Source organism: Phoenix dactylifera, chromosome 1, assembly GCF_051530095.1.
Source record: "Phoenix dactylifera cultivar Ajwa chromosome 1, Ajwa_hap1_PhDact_Kaust_v1.1, whole genome shotgun sequence".
Lineage (NCBI taxonomy): Eukaryota > Viridiplantae > Streptophyta > Magnoliopsida > Arecales > Arecaceae > Phoenix > Phoenix dactylifera.
Window position 1 is genome coordinate 73,986,043 of NC_143190.1, and position 21,450 is coordinate 74,007,492.

At 38.2% G+C, this 21,450-nt stretch overlaps 2 protein-coding genes across 2 annotated transcripts; one reads left to right on the forward strand and one right to left on the reverse strand.

Annotated features, from left to right (window-relative positions):
• Positions 1 to 821: 821 nt before the first annotated feature.
• On the forward strand, positions 822 to 11,847 carry LOC103722712 (serine/threonine protein phosphatase 2A 57 kDa regulatory subunit B' kappa isoform-like). The gene is made up of 2 exons (XM_008813365.6): positions 822 to 2,856; positions 11,076 to 11,847. Exons 1-2 carry the CDS (start codon positions 1,696 to 1,698, stop codon positions 11,442 to 11,444), a joined length of 1,530 nt encoding a protein of 509 aa, XP_008811587.4. The 5' UTR covers positions 822 to 1,695; the 3' UTR covers positions 11,445 to 11,847.
• A 1,257-nt stretch (positions 11,848 to 13,104) lies between these two features.
• LOC120106157 (protein PGR-like) lies at positions 13,105 to 20,884 on the reverse strand. Its single transcript, XM_039119047.3, has 5 exons — positions 20,536 to 20,884; positions 20,300 to 20,413; positions 18,804 to 19,026; positions 14,158 to 14,406; positions 13,105 to 13,441 (listed from the first exon to the last, which is right to left on the reverse strand). The coding sequence occupies exons 1-5, from the start codon at positions 20,682 to 20,684 to the stop codon at positions 13,310 to 13,312; spliced, it is 867 nt and encodes a 288-aa protein (XP_038974975.2). The 5' UTR covers positions 20,685 to 20,884; the 3' UTR covers positions 13,105 to 13,309.
• Positions 20,885 to 21,450: the final 566 nt, after the last annotated feature.

Here is a 21,450-nt window from a genome sequence, read left to right on the forward strand (position 1 = left end):
GTTTAGTTCATGATTGGAATTAGATCGAGAACTAAAATTTTTTTAAGTAAGATTTTGAAAAATTAATTAAATAGAGGGGTATTTAAAAAAATTTATTTATTTTTAATGAATCTAGAGGAAAAGTTGGAATTGAATTTTGAAAGATTGAAATTTTCCCATTCTCTCTACAATAAAAATGGAAATGAAAATGAAAATGGACCCTCTCCAATCAATCAGTTGGTGTGGGTCTTATTCCTGTTTCCACTCCGGAACTCTCTCCAATCAAGTGCATCTTTATATTATATATTTTAAAAATAAAAAAAACATGAAGCAACTCAAACAAAGTATTTATTATTTTTTTTTAGTAAATAGAGGCACATCAAATAGTTTTAATTACGTTTTAATATTAGAAAATATAAATTAATTTTTATTCCGCTGCACCGTCCAATCAAATCAAGCAGCAATGCTGCTGCTCCATCAACCATTCCCTTCCAAAACGTATCATGATCAAAAGCTCCACTTTATTTCCAACCATCCTCCGGAACACTTTAACACCACCCACTTACGCCACCGTCCCAAACCTCGGAAAGGCTATACAACCAATCCCACCTTCCGTCGTAAGCCCATCTTTTGTCGTATTGTCGTATTCATGTAACCAAACGAGAATCCCCACCATCCAAAGCTTCCGGTGGACCATCACCATCACATCACGTCATTTCCGTGGACCCGAATGTCTCGTCTTGTAGATCAACGGCCCGGTTTCTCTCATCCAGAGTCCATAACACCCGATGAACTATGATGGTGCGCCCTAGTTAAGACCGTTGGCGTCTGCTAATAATATCAGGGCCGATGGAGGACGTCTCAACGGTACAGATCTTCCAGTTCCGAGCCGGCGCGCGTTAGAGCCCAGTGTCGCTGTCGAACTTTAGTTTGCGATTCTCCGAAAACTATGTACATTTTTGTTCCATCTAATCTGGAATTTGGAGCTCACACTTCCCTTTCTTTCTTCCCTCTTCTCGAGGAGCTCCTCGAGATCTAATCAGATCGTGCGAGGGACCGAAACCAGCACCGATCCCTCGAATCCCCGCCGGATCGAGCGCTGCCTTTTGAATCTGGGGCTTCCGGTCGGGATTTTTTCCCCTGATTCCAAGATTTCGAGCTCGGGAGTCTCAGATCGGTCTCGCCCGGCGATTTCTAGGGTTTGTAGGGGGTGCTTTGAGTTCCCTCGTTTTCTTGCTCGAGATCATGGGTTTCTTCAGTCATCATGGTTGCTCGGCTTGGAATTACCGCCATCTCTGGATTATAGGGTTTCTTGCGTTCATCCTGGTTTCTTAGTCGCAGTTCTTGGGGCTTCTGTTGACAATCTTGTTCAAAGGTAAAAGTTGTTTCTTTTCTCCTCTCTGATCTCGCCGCCATGATCAAGATCTTGCTGCTTGTTTCTATTTCCATTTGTACGGCAAAAATCTCATCTTGTTTCCTCGAATAGAACAGTCGTCTAGGTTTCTTTCCATATCGATCTCACTTCGCAACCCGACTCCACGTCCCCTTTCCTCAAAATATTCTCTATATCTGAATGTAAGCTGGAGCTTCGGCCATTGGTTTTTACCTAACATCTGGCCGGTACAGAATCTAGGGCTTAAGCTTGGTGCTTGCGATTTTGTACATCAAAATTTGACCCCATGAACTGGATCTGAGTGTTCACACGATCTTACGACCATGTGGAAGCAATTCCTCAGTAAATTACCCCGAAAATCCTCGAAATCGGATTGTGCTTCGGATTCCGCACACAACCACCCAGGCAGCAATGCCTCCTCTTCTGGCAACTCAATCCAGCGGACAAACAGTGGTAATGCCGGGCCAGGCCGGTCAACCAGTGTTAAGAGGATGTCTTCTGCTGTCTTCCCATCCAGTGTAGTCGCCGGGATTGAGCCTCTCCTGTCATTCAAAGATGTCTCAAACACCGAAAAGCAGAACCTTTTCATCAGTAAGCTGAATCTTTGCTCTGTTGTCTTTGATTTCTCTGATCCAAACAAGAACTCCACTGAGAAAGATATGAAGCGGCAGGCCCTATTAGATCTTATTGATTTTGTCAATTCTGGGACCTCTCGGTTCACTGAGCCGATGATCTCCGCCAGTTGTAAGATGTTCGCCATTAATTTATTTAGGGGTTTTCCTCCAAATTACCGTTCCAACTCTTCCTGTGGTGGGGAGACTGAAGAAGAGGAGCCACGGTTCGACCCTGCTTGGTCCCATCTGCAACTTGTGTATGAATTGCTCCTAAAATTCATTGCATCCTCCTCCCTTGATGCAAAGATGGGGAAAAAGTTCATGGATCATTCATTTATCTTGAGATTGCTTGAGCTCTTTGATTCAGAGGATCCGAGAGAAAGGGATTGCTTGAAAACAATCTTGCATAGGATTTATGGCAAATTCATGGTCCATCGTCCTTTCATTCGCAAGGCAGTAAGCAATATATTCTATAGGTTTGTGTTTGAGACGGACCGGCATAATGGGGTTGCCGAGTTGCTGGAGGTTTTTGGGAGTGTGATTAGTGGATTTGCGTTGCCTCTTAAAGAGGAGCACAAAATTTTTCTCTGGAGAGCTCTTATTCCTTTACACAAACCAAAGTCGGTAGGTGTTTATCTTCAACAACTGACATATTGTGTGACTCAGTTCATAGAGAAAGAGCCAAAGTTGGCAAGTTCTGTGATACGGGGGTTGTTGAAGTATTGGCCTGTGACGAATAGTCAGAAAGAGGTAATGTTCTTGAGCGAGTTGGAAGAGGTCTTGGAAGCAACTAGTGTGGTGGAATTCCAAAAATGTATGGCCCCTTTATTCCGGAGGATTGGTTTCTGTGTCAACAGTTCGCACTTCCAGGTATTTCTTTCTTCTTCTTTGTTTTTGGTCTTTATTCAGTCTTTAAACATGTAGATGCTTTTATTTGGAAAAAAGGGGATGGTCAATTTGTTTTTTTAAACATTTTTGAATTTGTAACTTTTTTCTCGGCACTTTTAGTTTTTGTCTATACCTTTTATCACTCCTGTCATCATAGAGGCTGCCTTTTTATTGTGAGAAAAGTAAAATTGCTGATCTGCTTGTGTGCCTGAGAATTCCATATGATGGTCTGCCCATCATAGTCCTGCTCTAAGCTATTGAAGAGGGAGCTATTAGTAAAACACAACATCTTCTTTCTTCCCAAATACCCTGCCGTAAAGACATTATTTTGTAATTTAATCTGGGTATCCCGGTATGGATGCTTCTCTCTTCTTTGAGTAATTTCTCTGTTATGTTTGTGCTTTCAAGTATTTGTCAAAGTGATTATGCTTATGGAATAACTAAATGCTTGTTTGCTTCCTCGTTGTTTACAGTCATTATGATTGTCAAGCACTTGTTAGATCAGTTGCTAATCATAATGACTTATATCCTTATTTAGTTAGTGTAATCTGTTGATTTTTACCTCCCTTGGTTTCTCTCAGTTACATGTTTTCTGTTTTAGAGTTGTATTGGTGATTGCTTATGATTGTACTCTCCATCATCTGTAACCTTTTCTCCATCCGCAGACAGAGGTCTGGACAGACTTTGACCTTATACCTTTTTTCTATTTAATAGGGCTGAAAACGGATTGGATACGGATCAGATATTGATATATCCACATTTATATCTATATTTTTCAATGAATACAGATATGGATGCGGATATTAAATGGATATCAAAATTAATATTCATATTTGTTCTAAACGGATACGGATACGAATTGGATATTAAGCATATCCATATTTGTTATAAACGGATATGAATCGGATATTAAACATATCCATATTTTTTTATCCGAATACGGATATAAATCAGATATTTTTTTAGATATTAATCAAAATTGAGCAAAATTCAATGATGAAAACTAGCAATAAAGACATGGTCGTAAAAGAAAGATTCAATTAAAAACATAATTTTAACAAGCATTTATCAATAATAAAAACTAACAATTTCATATAGCTCAAGGTCACTCGTCACCGAAGTAGATGGGATCTATGGCGCTTGAAAAGCTTCTCACGGTTGTCGCTGGTTGCAATTGCTGGGTGGAAACTAGGAAGTGGACGAGAATTTCAAAACCTTAGTTGCTTGAAGACGATGAAGAGAAAAGAGAGATGAAACGGACAAACAAGAGATTTGAGCCTTTCAGGCGTGCAAGGTGATTCAAAGAATTTTATTCAAATCGGGCATTCCGTATTCGGGTTACTGTCTTAAGTGACGGTCATTCGATATCTGGATTTTTTTTAGTTTAGGTTTGGTAATCACTTAATTAGTTCTCTGATTTAACTTAAACTTTTGTTTTTCACTTACTCTTGTTAGATGGATATCTAGATCTGGATCCGGATCCGAATATGAAAAATCAGGTGTAATCGCATTTGTATCCGTGTTCGAGAGATTTTGAACTGACTATCCAAATCCGTATTCGGATCCGACTGGACAAAAAAAAAAGTATCTGAATCCGACCTGAATTGAATACGGAAACGGATATGGTCGGATATAATCTGACCCACTTTCAGCCCTACTATTTCGTGATGATGTAATTTTTCTTACATACCAGGCATGACCTATTAAACAAGGAGATGCGATTGGCAATCCTTAAATATTTCGCAGGAAAGAAAAATCCATGGGATGTCTTCAGTCTCCTGATTACCTTCTATGGAAATGCTTGTGGTTTCCATCAATGTCTGTTTGTGATACAAGCAAAATGGATGCATGCCATGTCTCATATAACCTTTTTGTGATGCAAAATGATCGGTCTGCAGTGTTTTTTTTTTTTTTTTGAAGTTATTGTAGAAGGAAGGTGGCCAAGCAAGGTAAAACAAGATGGTAACAATCAAGGCGTGATTTAGACCTATCTATTTAAAGATTGCGATATTGGTTTGATTTGGGTTGATGCAATACAATCACATATTGCAAAATATAAAAACATATATATTAAGCCAATTGTGGATAAAGTGGCAAGAAACCTGATGGACACTCATGCAGTCCAACATTGTGATGCAGTGGACTATTAGGAATCAGGTCGCTCTTTTTTTGATAAATCACCAAGAAAATATAGATTACGTGCGTAGAAAAATAGATTGATACTTGTAGAGATGATTTGAGAACACAAGAAGAGGGAAGAAGATGGATAAAGACTTCTCTAGGCACCACAAAGAGTACTCACTTTTAGCATACCGTCCAAATTTACTTGGTACTTTCCTCATTTCTTTCTTCGTTTCTTCCTTCTCTGTCTCTCTCTTTGTTGGTGGCACTAGAGAACTCTTACTTGAGTTCGCAATGTGATATATGAGAAAGCTATAAACACCCAAATTTTGTGCCCCCCGCCCACCCTATGGTGGAAGCCTTAGGGCTTTTTGGCACCAACCTAGGAAACCATAGGGTTGGCAGCCCACTAGAATTGGACCCCAGCATGTGGCAACCACCTAGGAAGCCCTAGACATGTGGATGGCCCAGGGTTTCTAGATGTAGTCGGCCACCTAGGGCTGGCCTTATGAGCTGGCTACACAAGAAATCCTCATCTAGGGTCGAGTCGGGGTCGGTTCATTATTCCAGTCTGATAATTCTGATGCTGTCCCATACAAACCAAGTATACCAATTACCAAGGGTTTAATTTACTTGCTTAATTAAATGAGCCCGAGTTTGGCAAGTTGTCGAGTTATCTAGAGAAAATATCAGGGACGACAGATAAGTATAAGATCTGAGATCAACGTGGATTTTTAGTCTACCATGTCCTTTCTTATTTGATGAGTGTGCCACAATTGCAAGGAAGCAAGGTGGACTAGCCTCCTTATACATAAATGTGCTATCATGCTAATCATGGTAGACGGACTGGATAGAAAAGATTTTCTTCATGCACAGCAACTGTTTATGCAATTCAATCCACCTTTCATTATCCTCAGTTGATTGTTTAGAAAATATTAGCATTGTCAAACCCATAGCCAATCAACCTCATGGCCCATTAGAACTGTAGATCACTTTGCAAAATCAATAGAAAGTAAACCAAGGTACATTGGGTTTTATCAGTTGCTGCAAGATTGATCTGTTCGAGATGGTATGGAATAATCACCATAGTGCTAAATTAAGAAATGTAGGAAGTGCACTAATCAAGGACAAAGATGTAAAGAATAGATTAAAATGTATTCACATCTATGATGGAGTTTTAAGGAGAGGCCCCCGAGGGAGAGGAGCTCGGATTTGGGTTGAAGGTTTAAGAAATAGGGAGAGACAGCCTTTTGTAGAAAAAGTGGAACAAAACTGGAAAGCGTAAAATGAATTCTGGTGGAGGCTGTAAGAGGAATTATTAGCGAAGAAGTTTTCGTGGTGCTGATCAAAACAACTAGGATAAGGCTTTGATTGCTTGCTTCTTGCTGTCGATGTTGCAAAGTTCCCTAGTCCTTTCAAATGAACATGTAGATACTCACAAACACACACATGCACTTATGCTTGCTTGCTTACTCATGAACAGAAATATTTTGACATGGAAATTATTTTTGTCCAATGTGCGATGCTTCTTAAGGTATTAGTCTAGAGCAAATGAAATTTACCCATCGTGGAATCAATAATTATGAATTGATGATAGCCAGTTTTGGTTCCCATTCAAACACCTTTCTTTTCAAATCTTCGAATGAGCATTATATTAATGGGATTCCTTTTTGCTTGGCAGTCGTGGTGTTTCTTTCGAATATTAGGAAGTTAGGAGGTTTATATCTTTGAAGATTTGAAATCTTAGAAAAAGTTTTGACTTGTAATAATTATTTTGCAAACCTGAACATTAGATTTCTATGAAATCTGGGACTGGTAAGATCTAGGCATTGTGGCCTTTTCTCATGTCGTAAGACTTGGATGCTGGTATAAAGCTTTGAATTCTTAATGTACAAAGTACAGTGTTTCCCGACTATGCATAATTGCACTTAATAAAGAAATAGGTTTCATGAACGTTGAGTTCTCTGGATTCTAGTTTTATTTTTTACTTTCTGGCATGACATGAGTTGGAAACCTCTATTTGAATGTCCAGTATTTTGCAAGAACGACTTATATCTGGTAATATTATTTGACCAAATTAACCAACTTAAGCAGTTAACTTATTCCGAAAATTGTACTTAGTAGACCTAAATAATCATATTGTCTAGTTTGAGCTTGACTTTTTGCACAGTTACTTTATATTGATCAATTTGACTTTTTAAAGATGGTTCTCCTAATTGTAAGTTGACCTAAAAAGTTGTACAGGATTTGTTTTATATCAATTTGAGTTGATCATGCTATCAAGCATAGAAGGGACCCACATTAGATGTGCAACCCACCATTTGAATGAACCTTGGCTTTTGTGGCATTTCCATTTGCATTCTCAACAGGTAAAAAAGAAAAAATTGAGGTACCTGTAGTATGGGAATATGAAAGTCTAATTGCATCACATTTTGGACATTCTAAAACTTGGTGAATAAAGTGAACCAACTCGCTTGAATGATGAAACCTTATATCTGGTGACATTTCAAATCTTGATTTTGTGCAATTCATTAGAGACACCTAGTAATGTTATTGGCCAAATTGTCCATCATAGTCAAGTAATCAACTTGTTTAATTTACTATGACAATTAAAATAGTAATTTACTCACTTTGGTTGACTTGGTATTTGTCAATATACCTAAGATACTAATCTTGCTTGTTCAATAACTAGATTTCATTAGTCCGTTTATGCCACCCACGCTAAGTTAACCAGCACGGATTTTGAGCAATTCAAGTTGCACTTATCATTTGATTTGTAATGGATGTGCAGTTGTAGACAATCATTATTTATATCAAGTTTTTAAAAACCGTTAACTCCCACTAAGGATATGTTTTATTGTACTTCCTTAACCTTTCTATTTTAGAAAAAAATCCAAGAGAACGTCAAAGCCACTTTCGATGTATGGGGCAACCGGGAACCAATTCTTGCTATCATCTTGAGTATTTGCCATGTAGATGGAATTAGAGTTTTTTTGTGTTTTATGATACATGGGTTGAAAGAAGACTCCTTTACCAATTTTTCCATTTCTCTATGTGATCCCTTTGTACATGCATATGAAATTTTGTAAAAAAACAAAATCAGGAGTAATAGGCACCTTCTTATACTTATGTTATGATTCATTATATTTGATGTATTTATGTTGATTTGCTAGGACATGCATGGATACATGAATAATGAATCATATTAAGTAAAAAATATTGGATATCAGTAAGTGACACCTGTTTGCTACTATGTTTACTTCAGTTGGTGGTCTTTCTTATTTCAGAACTGATTGCTATAAGTGGCCGACATATTTGAATTTTACTCAAGAGGAACTATAGAAACACGAGCGAGAAAAAACTGACCTTTTGTTGGAGGTAAAAGTCCAGGGACAGTTGTGCAATTTTTACCCGGACAAAAAGAGTTATAGGATATGCATTTCAAGTCCTTTTATGAGGTCCACAACAATTTTTTTTCTGTTTCTATAGCTATCATATATAATAAGCAGGAACTATTTTTTGAAAATATCATAATTAAATGTTGGTGATCGCTCTTGACTAATTATTCTTAGTGCCATAGAAGGAAAAAAAGATTTATTTTGGAAGAGTAGAGGATGGCCATTAACTTTCATGGTTGCTTAGAACTGGAGCTGTAAGAACTTAGGATCTCATCCAAAAAGGCTAGTTGGAAGGTGTTATTTGGATTTTTTGGCTTGTATAAGTACCCAAGATCTATCCAGTGCATAGCTGATGTGTGACTAAACACACGTTTGCACGGGTCTTCACATACTCTCTCCGTTTAGACTCTAATATCCTAGTCAGGCTAAGGGTTCAAATCCATTCAAATCCAATTACAAGTTTCACAAATCCAATCACAAACACCACGATTAGCCCATGGTTAGCCCAAATAGATGTGTTGCAGTGCCCCCTAGTCCATATAGGCCATGGGCTAGCTCGCTCCGATACCATTTGTAACAATTCAGGACCTCACCTATAAAGGCTAGCAAGAAGATGTTATTTGGTTTTCTTAGCCTTATAGAAGTATCCAAGATCTCCCAATGTATAGCTGATGTGGGACTAAACACGCCAGTGCGGGTCCTTATAGGGCAATTGATACTTATCTTGGTGAGCCATCAAGGTGGCGAGTGATATAACAGGTCCGATACCAATCTCATTGTTGTACATAAGATTGGATGTTGCCACCCTAGTATATGATCAAGCTCATGGTGGGTGCTGTTTTGCAATTTATGGGGCCTCCACCTGAGAACTGTTGAGAATTCACTTATTTGGGCAACTTTTGTTTTAGATCTGGACGTGACTTCAAGCTTTAAAGTAGGATTTGTATTGCTTGAAATCTTATCGCATGGAAACTACATGCATTTACGGAGTCATGTAAAGTACTTAAGTAAAAGTTGACCCCATTGACATGCTTAGTACAGCAAGTTATGCTGTGTTTATTACATTAGATTTTTAGTCCAGTGGAATATTTATGTGCTTCTGGTTTTGTGTGTACTCATTTGCTTGTGTGGGTGTTGAACTTGACTATCTGAACTTAGATTGCTCATATCTCGATGTTCATTGTGTATATTGGCTTTATATGATTCATTTTGCTGCAGTAATTTAATAAGGCATGTTTTCTTCTGCAATCATTTCACAGATTTAGGTGTTAAGAAATCTGTGCTAAAAGAGTGATAATGTGGATCTAGATCCAGGTTGTTTTGGGGCTTGGCTTACGAGGTCAATACCTTCATGAGATATGTCCAGAAAACTAAATATCAGTAAATCATAAACAGAAATTAGCCTATTGTAATGATTGTTGTTTCACAGAAAGTTGTCTTTGGTGGCAATTGTTTGATTCAAATCTATCTAGCCAGAATTGTATGCCATTATTTCTTGTTAAGTTTTTTGACGCGATACTTCTGTTGCTTTGTTATTGGGGTTCCTTTTCGTAATATTTTTCTGGACTCATCATGAATTTCTTCGGTGTGTTATATTCGATGACATTTCTTCATCTCCATTGGTTTTTCATGTATGAATTTGCAATGCCGGAGCCTTTTGCTTTCTTTTTTTTTGCCTTTTTTTATTATCATTAATATTGTTCAAATATCTCCATTTGTTATTATTTATCAAAGCTATGCATGTCCTTTCACCATCAATTTTTGAGTGAGCACCTGAGTTGAAATAAGTTGCATTTGGAAGTAGATATGTTCCTTTATATAAATGATTTGGTGAAGAATAATCATTCAAAAAACCTTCGTATAATGTTGGTGTAGTGATTATTGGGGCTTGTTATGGTTGCCCAGTATATTTGACTGAGAGAGACATTATATCGTTGCAGTATTCAGAGTTGATATCATGTTGAATGCTGAAAACCGGAAATTTTTCTCAAACATAATGCTATAAATTTAAGATAGAGCAAATGTTATATGCACTTCATCGGCAAGTTGTCTTCCCAAAATCTACACCACTATTGGTTGTTAGCATAGCTCTTGATTATTAAAAAATTCTAGAATTATTCTTGGTTTTTTCTCTTGAACTGAATGATTCTCCAAATTGTTTTCCAAAAATGAATCAATCCAGAATTATTCAATTATTCTAGAATTATACACATTTTATGATATATTCACGAGCTGCTCGCAGCTAATTTAAGAACTTTGTTGCGTTACAAATGGATGACACTATGTATTGTTGCTAGCAGTAATGTTTTTTACCATCATTTCCCTCACCTGTACTTATTTTTAAGTGAACAAGTTTACCCCATTTCAGTTTTATTATTTTTCTTGCTTATTCTTGATTAACCGATTTTTTTTTCCTGAACTTTTGATGAATGTGCAAGATTCTTTTCCTAATTTCGAATCATTACTTTTGGCCAAACTGTTCCCGGATGCCAAACTTGTGATTATGGTTGTCAGGTGTAACCACAGCCATCTGGACATCTAGTCTGATCTTATTAACTGTTACTAATCGAAGTCGTGCCGATTTGTGGCGAGGACTCTTGGTCAATACCTTCATTGTGCAATCAGAGTCAGTATGTTTGTTTTCCTATCAGCTGCTTTAAAATAATAAGAATTACACTGCAGGTTGCTGAACGGGCTCTATTCTTGTGGAACAATGACCATGTGATGAGTCTGGTAGCACAAAATCGGCAAGCTATCATGCCCCTTATCTTCCCAGCTTTAGAGAAGAACAGCCAGAGTCACTGGAATCAGGCAGTCCTGAATCTAACAATGAATGTCAGGAAGATGCTCTCTGAGATGGATGAGGAGCTATTTTTGGCTTGCCAAAGGAAGTTTGAGGAGGATGAAGAGAAGCGAGTGGCAGTGGAGGAGAAAAGAAAGAAGGCCTGGGAACGTCTGGAGATTGCTGCCGCCTTTCAGCCAATGACTGGAAACACAGCCGTCCTTGTGAGACCTGTTATGGCCCCTGCAATTGCTGCTACTCTTACATAGTTATGAAGTGGCATGGGCAAGGAGAGACTAGGGTGGTCTAAAATACATTCAAAGTGCTCAGAGTAAGTTTTCCTAATATTTTTTTGTATTATGGTGTTTTATTGTAACTATGTGGGAATCCTTTGCTGCTCTGGAAGCAAGGCATGTTGTAATAGTCTTGGCACGTACTATCTCTATTGATGCATGTTTCGTCAAGAGCATGGTGCCAAATGCCCCCAATTCTCAGCTTGATGAGTTCTTTGATCACTGCTACCAAGATCGGCTCAATTCATGCAGGTGCCTCTCCATAATGGAATGCCATAGGGAGAGAATTGTAGTTTTTGGGTGCGGTTCTTTTTGATGGAGGTTGGTAACAAGCAACGGGCACTGGTATGCTTTTACCAGGCACGGTTTGATGGTTCCATTTCTTATTTTGTTAATGTGACTTGTGTTCATGTCCCCTTTTTTTTTTGACATTGTTACTTTTAAAATTGATTTAAGCAACGGGCACTGGTAATTCTCATAGCTGTAAATGCCATGAATACTTTTTCACTTTAACAGTAGAAGATGGATGATTCGGGAGGTTTTTGGAGAACAGTTGGTTGAGAGAAGGATACTGGCTATTCTGATTCTAGATGGGGTGTCGAGAAATAGGTTGTTGTAGGCTTTTCGACGGGGAGGGCGAGGGTGAAGCGCCAAAGACCTAAAGGCGTTGATGGGCAAAGAGGCTATCTGGCAGATTGAGGGTTGGCGGGTGTATCTTAGAGTGGCCTTGTTTATATAAAAGGTGGCTTGGAGGTGTTTATCGATCCGAGATGTTTTGGCGAGCAGGAGAGTCAGGGTCATCCTGATGTGCGAGGAGTGCATGCGCTTAGAGGAGACTATCAGCCATTCTCTACTTGTAGGTGTGGTAGTGGACGTCCGTTTTGGTGTGGAGTTGGAGGATCTTTTGGACCACTTGAGGCTGTTGGTAGGCTCATTGAGTATCGTGGAGAGAGGCATCATATGTATTTATATGATGTATTATATTTGGCTGAATCGAAATGCGTGCATCTTTGAGGATAGAAGAATCCCTCCGAGGGTCATGATGGATAGAGCCACTCGTCATGCGACTAAGATTATTGTCACTACCCGAACATTTTCACCTAGATTGGCTAGGAACATCTAAGGTAACTTGCAGCTTTCTCTGAATTGAGCAATCTCACCTGTGGTTACGATTACCCTCGTTTCCAGCTTACACCAGAATTACGAGGCTTTCGTGCTCTCGTCTCACATGCTACCGTCATCATATTGCCATCATCGTGGATTAGCATATCCTGATAGACGGGTACACCAGATACTTGTTTGAGCAATCTGGTTGGCGCTCAAAGAAATTGCAGTATGTCAACCCCCATCATGCTGCAATCAAGAGTTCAGCTTTTAATAACAAAACCATCACCGTAAAGGAAACAACCGCAGCAAAGAGAATAGAGATGAATAGCAAGTGCTCTTATTCTCGTTAATGCTTAAGAACCCCAGAAACTTTTCCTCCTCCCAATTCCACCCCCACCATTCCCATGGGAAAGCAGAGAGAGACCGTCCTTTTCCATCTAGAATACGTCGGCACCATAAATGCTCCTGTAATTATCCCAAAATTTTAAACTCTTATTATAAGTGGATTTTATATCATCAAATATCCCTATTTATAGATGTCTTTTTATTTTTAATTTTTTCCAACTTGAAGATTTCACAAAGTCTTTATCTTTTAGTTTCCGGCTTTTCCCGAATATATCCCACAATACAGAGAGGGAGGGAACCAAGTCCGACCGTCATGTTGAAGGTACAGTAGATGCTGTCCGAGAATCAAGAAGACGTAGTCGCTCGCGAGAGCAATATATGGAAAGCCACTAGAAGATGTACAAGCACGCAACAGACGTAAGCAGCGCTGTTGATAGCACCGACACTGCATTCACAGCATTGTTGTCCAGAATGCTCATTCCTGAAATCTTGACCACTGTAGGTGCACGTTTTCCAACAACCTTCAAAGAAAAATATAAGAGAGTTACAGCACATTTGTCATAATTTGTATCAGCAGAAAATTTTAATAAGAACAGGCAGAAATAATCCGAATATTTTTACTCATTTGATGCAAACAAACAGCGTTGGCCTGCACAATTACATCACTGGGCATCAACATTGATTACAAGCCCATTGATGATAACCTGCACCTCAAGCGAATAAATGAATCTGGAACTATCAAATTTATGAACTCCTGCTGCAAGTCAATGACACTAAGACTTTTTGGATAATTTAAAGCAAAAGCAAAGAAAAAAAAGGGAGATAGAGAAAGGTGAATGCAAAAGGTGCAACTTCATGAATCTCGTGATCCCAGAGGTGGGCTGATCAATATGCCAAATCAGATTACTAGAGGCTTAGAGCAATTGAAAAACATAGCAAAGATGGTTTAGCAAAAAAAATCATGCAGTTTATTAGCTGATGGTTTAGCAGATTCCTTCTGAAGCGAACATTCAGGGGATCTGTTGCACGTCCATGTGATTTAGAAAGCAAAGCATACAAGAAACAAACATATAATGGTTATTGTTCCTACATTCTCTTTGATTAATAAATAAATTTGGTCATTTACGTCAAGCAATTTCCTGTTGGGTTGCTTAAAGGGAACTGATAACATCTTGTAAGAAAAAACGAGATAGTGATAAACGAAACTTTATGGGACATGGCTGATGTATTCATTTACCCTTTTCCTCAAGGTGCAATAACCACTGAACTGAAGCGTTGCTCCTAATAATGAATCAATCAAACTCCCACATAGACCAGCTGCTGCAGCGACTGGTATTACTAGCAGCTGCCTCCAGATGACATCATGAGCACATTCAACTGTAAGCAGTCCAACAATAACATAAGCAAGCCCGATAACAAAGCCAGCTGCTGCAGCTGCTAGAAGTCCTTCCACTGTGACACCACCATTTGTTCCCTTTCGGACAGTCTGCTCATACAGAGAGAAAAATGGTTTAAAGATGTTTCCACTGTTCTGAAAAAAATATAATATGATCCTAAGGTGCCATAAAATCATCAACACAAGTATCTGGTTAGTAGTGAGACAACATCTTGGTGACTTCGTCAATGAGAAAAGCACGTCTTTGCATTGATTGTAAAGCAAGAAATTTCTAATATTGGAATCCTTAGGAGGTACCATTCAGCAGCATTCAAAGCCTTTTTATTACATTTTATTTTAGAAAACAGTTAGCGCAACCGTGGAATGCAAGCCAGGGGCAAAAAATCACATAATGCAAGGTGAGAATTCTGTTTTATGTTCCATTTCTAGGAGCTTTAATAGGGATTATTATTTGAAGAAAACTATAAGACTCCTATCAGGCAACTAGGAAAAGCAAAATTGCATCAGAATATTGATATTGGCATCCACTGAGAGATTGACATAAGGGTACTGCATGGCATTGTAGTAATTGGATCCAAATGCTAAGTGAAGTACACAATCCAGGTGATGAAATGCAGAGAAGATCAAAGATGGACATCATAATGCATGTCTCAACTGCTTTTTTATTCTTGCTCAATCGGTAGGGTACAGAAAGATGAGATCAAGACCTGCTTAATTGGGCATTACCACTTTGTAGAAGCTCATCTAACACCACTTGCCTTGTTTGAATTTTTGTTTGGCTTATTACCTGATCCTTGCTTTCCAGATCATCTGATGAGTCTTTTTGTACTATATTACCTTCAAAATGCAATTTTAACGACAATGAAGTAGGATGGCTGTTTGGGTCTACTCCCTTAATATCTGTCTACTTACCAGCAAAGTTTTCTAATGAGACTACTATTTTCAGCACTCTAAAGAATGAAGCTAACAAGTCTTCTGACAGTTTTGGGGTTAGGAGCTATCCGAGTTTCAAAATATTTTCCAACAAAACTCAGCGCACCTACCACACAGTAAGATTAGCATACAGTGTTGGGGGATTGATAGCCTGTTTTACCTGAAAGGCTAAATTTAAAGAGCACACTTGCTGCTGGGAGGAAAATAATTTTTTGTACCTATAAGTTGACCATTGCTTTGGATTTAGTGGGGGAGCTTATTTAGAGGTTAGGCTGGAGATGTTGAAAAACCTTCCCATCGCTATGGTTCATGAACTAGGTCCAATTGGTATGGTATGGCCTTTTTCCCGCCAATCTCCTATTTCATCTACCTTAAGCATTGTCCATTCCATTCAATCCCGTAGGAAATTCTCACTTAATTTCAGATATTATACTCTATTTTTTTAGAGCCTCACATCTTGTATAGCTTGTTCTGCCCATCTGGATGGAGCCTTCGCTTCGAACTATTGAATAAAGGAGGTACTAGTTCGTGAAAACACCTAAAGTGACCTCATTTAAGTCCAATATTTGTTATCAGAACAAAAGAAGAAATATGGAGAGGCTTGGAGAGGGCCGTGGGGGAGGGAAAACTGAATACTCAACACATTCAACTATAAGATTGATTTATGACTTGAGAATATTATCTTAATAAGCTCGTAAGAAATGCTGTTTCATCATCTATGAAAAGAAAATGAGCATAAGAATGTAGAAGCTGCATTTGGCCTATCCCTGCGGCTTTAGAAAGCAGGGCAAAGGAAATGTAAACACTTAAAAATAACTACCATGTCCACCCCACTTGAGTACAATAGTATCATCTGACATTTGGCAAGCAAAAAAAGGATCGACAGAACAGGTATATGTTTGACACTCCTTTTTAATTTAAATTCTATAATAAATAATTATTCATTATGAATCCTCAAAATGATTACGAACTATCTTTGTATTACAAGTATTGGTGGGTGTTTAACTACATAACTTTTAGCTGTTGGTCTTTTCAGTAATTTAGTTCTTCCAAATACCAAACTTCATGTCAATTTCTAGGGAACCAGGCGCTACATTAAGTGCAGACCGGAAAATTAAAAGCTTTTGTTGCCATAACAATGAATGTCCAGGTGAAAACTATGTGAGCATAAAGAATAGTACACCTGTTTAGTGGGAGAGAAAAAAATCTTGATGGTGGATGAGCCAAGAGAGGCCTGGTCATTTGATAAAAATGGTGTCCTTAAGAAAATAGCCAGTAAAATTGTTTGCTTATGTAAGTATTTCTATGTGAGAGGAAGACTTGCCCAGCTGATTATACTATGGATTTATTCATGATATCATTTTCCATCTAAAATATGAGCATGTTGTCATGTTGAAGAATGTTCATGTTATTGGAATGCATCAATAGGACAGACTATATAGAACTTCTGTTGACACTTAATTGTTCAAGGAAATTACTATTTTTGATTCAATTGCTAATCTTGGAGAGAGGAGAAAGAATAAGGAGGGTGAGGGTTGGCTGCAATAAACACACAATTCAGTTTGGCAAAAACATGATTTAGGTGATTGTATTGCTTTGTCTTTCATTCTTGAATATCCAGCTATCTGCATCGACACTTGCACAAGGGAATGGTAGTGAAGGTCCAGGGATTGTAGTTGGTTAGCATGAGCTTCTACAACAATACTAAAACTTCCACTTGATAGAGTCAACTTCCGACAGACCTTCAACAGAGCTTACATGTGTTTGTTCCTGCACTTGCATAGCTGGCTGTATGCACACATGCAGTAGCTAATGTTTCATTTGTTGCTTGTCACTCTTTATTGGTTCCTATTGATATATATTGGTTGACTACAGTGTTGTATGCACTCTAGGCTGTACGTTAATATGCTTACATCACAGTTAGTCACACAATTATTTTATCCGCCATGCATTTCAAATATGTTATACCATTTTTTGTGGAGTTTACTGCGCTAGGGGTACTCTAGAACAACCAACACGTTAGTCTTTGATCTCCATGATTACGGGTCCATGTAGCTGGCAGTTGGGTATCCATTTCTAGACTTTTATGTTGCTTTACTTGACCTTCATAGCCTCCATGTTTCTATGCAATATCTTTTGGTTAATCCATGTTGTTTTCAAAATGGTTTTTAGCAGTTGAATTCACATTTTTTTCTTGTAGATTTTGGATTCCGAGTACTCTCCTTTTTTTTTTGACTTTGACATGGTCCTTAAAGTATTGATATTTCCTAAAGTTCCCTACAAGTTCTTCAGTTTTTAGGTTGGTTTTCAAGACTGAGCAGGTTTTGTTCATCACTTTATGACATAAGCCAAAATTTGATAGCAAAAAAATACAAGCATCTAGGGATAATTTAAACATTGATCTGGACAGGGTATTATTTATAATGAACATCACTGTGCCCTGAGTGATGTTTTATCTCAAAAATTTGTTTCATGCATTCATCTCTTCCTCTAGTTCTTTCTTTAGGCTCAAATACAGCTCACTAGCAGTAGATGGAAAGTAGAGATGATGGAGATTGTGAATGGATGTATAGAGCAAGGGAATCTATTATGTGACAAGTGGAGTCCTTTGACTATGCATCCTTGATTCCTAATAGTGTGACATTTGACTATCTCCAATTCATAATTTGTTCACTGTCAAGGTTTGAAATGCTGATTGTAGCATTGTACCATGCGTCGTGCCTCCTGTATCGTGCATTGTATTGATCCATACCAAATACACATGTTGATACAAATACGCTCATGCCAACAAACTGTGAATAGATACAGGGGGGGACCACCCAACATACCATACCAATATCTAACCAGTACTCCCCTGTGTTGCAAGATTTAAATCTTGTTTGCCATGCATGCTAATCTAGAATGTGATTTGAGGATAAAATGTACAACATTTGACTTTCTAGGGATTGGCAAATTGAACTACCACTCGGTGCTCATTTACTTGTTATATAATTATTTTTTAATGTTTTCATTGAAATATAAAATCTAAATTAGCAACTTATGTTTTAATTAGCAAATCTTGGTTTGATAAGCAAAACTAGCTCATTGTGCCATGATTTGCATTCTATCAGGGAGACGTTCGAGCTGACGAACATGGAGATAAACTTATCAACCCACTTCAGGGGTGTATAGATCCCATTACTTACATCACTGACCAAACGGCAGAACTAGAGCTGCATCATCTAGTTACTAGTAAGTAGATGACCAAAACAAAATTCTCAACTTGCTGCAATTAATGCTGATAAGTGTTGTACCCACATGTAACTAGCTAGATGAAGATGTTATATACATGTAACCAAATCAGGCTTTGCAGTCATTATTAGCCCATGACTTGATTCTTAAAATTCAGAGTTTCTTCTGAATAGCTAGTAAGAGACCTTGAGTTTTCTCTTCTTTTTTCGAGAATTTTCTCTCTGATGTTATAGAGCTACAATCCCCATTGTTTTTATAAATAGAAAATAGTGTCTTTCTTTAGTGCATTACTAAACATTACTAAGTTGTTTTAGTGCACTTACCTTGAAAGTTGTAATTAGTCGGGGCTGTGCATTACTAAGCATTCCAATTTCGGATGACCACGTGTCGCCATTGCAGCAGGCATAATGTCCGATGATACCACCAATAAGGCCAGTAATAAGAGCCGACTCTCGTGTGTCCAAGCACCTGTCTTTCCCACCCGTCATTTTTGCAACTAAAACTACCAAAATCGTTGCAATTGCACTATTAGCCAAAACCTGTACCCTGTAAACAGAATAAGGTTACTCAGAATAAACAATGTGACACAAATGGCCAAAACATCAATAAAATACAATAGATATCAAAATTTTATGCTGCACATCAAATGACAAATTATTGAAATTCCCCAAGTCTTCAGAAATCAAAGCTTGTAATTGACATGAATTCAACACTTAATGTGGTCCACCACATAATGGTTTCCCAAGGCTTGGTTTTCTGTAAAGGTAAGAAGGTGGTTCATGAACAGTTTAATAAAGAGGACATCACCGAATCCACTGTTTAGATATTAACACATGAATTTTACTTGAAGGAAATCCAATAAATCTCTATGGTGACATGATATAAGTTTTTTTATTAAATAATCCTAACTACTAATTGAGATGATCTACAGATCAACCAGCTATTGAGTAGCAAAACCAACATATATATTCAAATTAAGTTTCTTTAGAACATGACATCATAGTCAAGGATCACATTTATAATATTGGGCAAAGATGCATCCATGACACAAACAAATAAAATTTCCAGTTAAGATCAGAATATGAATTAATAAGCAAGAAACACATTTGAATTGAGCTTCTTTAGAACATGAAGTAATAGTTACATGAGGGAAACATTGTATCAGGCAAACCTATGTCGACGGCTCAAAGATAAAAAATATTTTCAGCTGAACTGCATATCAGAAAGTGAGTAGGCCGTCTACATAACTAGATCAAAATATAAGAGAAATACTCAGTTAAATCTTATCATAATTACCACCTACTCAGGTTAGCTTTAGGAATTTTGTTTTCAACATCAATCTTAATTAAGGGTACCTCCTCTATATAGTTAATCTTTTCTACATACTGTCCCAACAACTTTCGCACCTCAGATCATTGCTGCATAGACCCTAGCGAGAGATTATAAAGTTTGGTCAGTTTCTTTCTATCCAATCTTTGGCTGGAATTTGACTGGCCATATCAAAGAAAAAGGGTATATAAATAATTGCAGATGAGAAAACTAAGAACACGAGATATAAAGAAATCACCAAAAAGAGTATAGGGCAAAATTAGACAATATGGTTGGATATTTAAATCAAGAAATGAAGAAAACCTGCTGCCACGTTAATCTGGGGAAAAGAACAAGAAAATAAGCACGAAAGATAAAGTCCTGGAACTGTCCGTCATATAATAGTTTCCCTAAAAGATCTAGCAGAAAGGTCTACAGGTAAAGCTTCAAGTCAAGAAAAAAGAGAAGAGTGAAACAAAAGGGAATTGAAATTTGAACGGCGAAATCTCACCAGTTCCGTAGACCTCCTTCCTTGAAATCCTCCTCAATGGCCCTCTTCTTCTCTTCCCCTATCCTGGTGAGCTTGGAAGAGGTGAAGAAGAAAACAAGAAGCAGCGCTCCGAACCTACGTTGAAGTAAGTCGGAAGGATCAGAGCACAAACTCAGGGAGATTATGTTCGATTCGATCCGATTCACAGATAAGATAATGGAGAAAGGGTCCAGAAAAGGGAATGGAATCGATCGGACCTGTAGTCAGCGGCGATGTGGATAACCATCACCAAGAACCCTGCGAGCGCCCCCGATCCATCGAGCGACCTGCGCTTATAGGCTCTGGCCGCGATCAACAAGGAGAGCACCACGGAGACCACCGATCTAATCAAGAAACCCTCCATCATCTTTCCTCTCTCCACTCTCGAACCTATGGAGATTAGAGTTTGGGTTCGAATGGGGCTTTCAATCTCTCCCGGCGGCGGATGGGGATGGCTGGGAGAACTCGCCCGTCATGGCAGTTCCGCTTGAGGATTTTTTTTATGCGGGAACCGAAAAGATATTCCGCCAGTGCCGTCCAGGCCGAACGATTCTATGCGGACGCCAATATCGCCGAAAAGCGACGCGACGCTTATGGAAACGGGACCCCTTCGTTGGCCCAGACATTATCGCGGGTACCCGAACGAGCGAACGGAGCCATCCAGTTCCGGGGAGGCAAACTTTCCGGCTTGCCCGCCCACGAAACCAGAAAAGAACCTCTTCTTTTTTTTCTTTTTTTTTTTTTTTTTTTTTTTTTTTTTTTTTTGGTACATCGCACTCTGTTTGGAAGTTTTCGGATAATAATAATTGTGCTTGCGGCTTCTTTCTGTTATTTATAATTCATAAAGTAGCCCTCGCCCGGTACACATACTTCTAACGTTTAACCCCAAATAATCCATTGGGGTTTTCTTTGTTTGCTCTTGGACTGGTTTGATCCATAGAAAAAGAAAGGAAAAAAAATAGGATCAACAGAAAAATACAGAGATGCTGAATATTTGATTTGATTAATACTTTTTACAAAAAAATAAAAAATAATTATTCTTTATAAAATTATTATTTGTATGTATATCTTTTTTTTTTTGCGCATTCATTAAAAAATAAACAGCTTAAAATTAAAATGATTAAAATATCTTT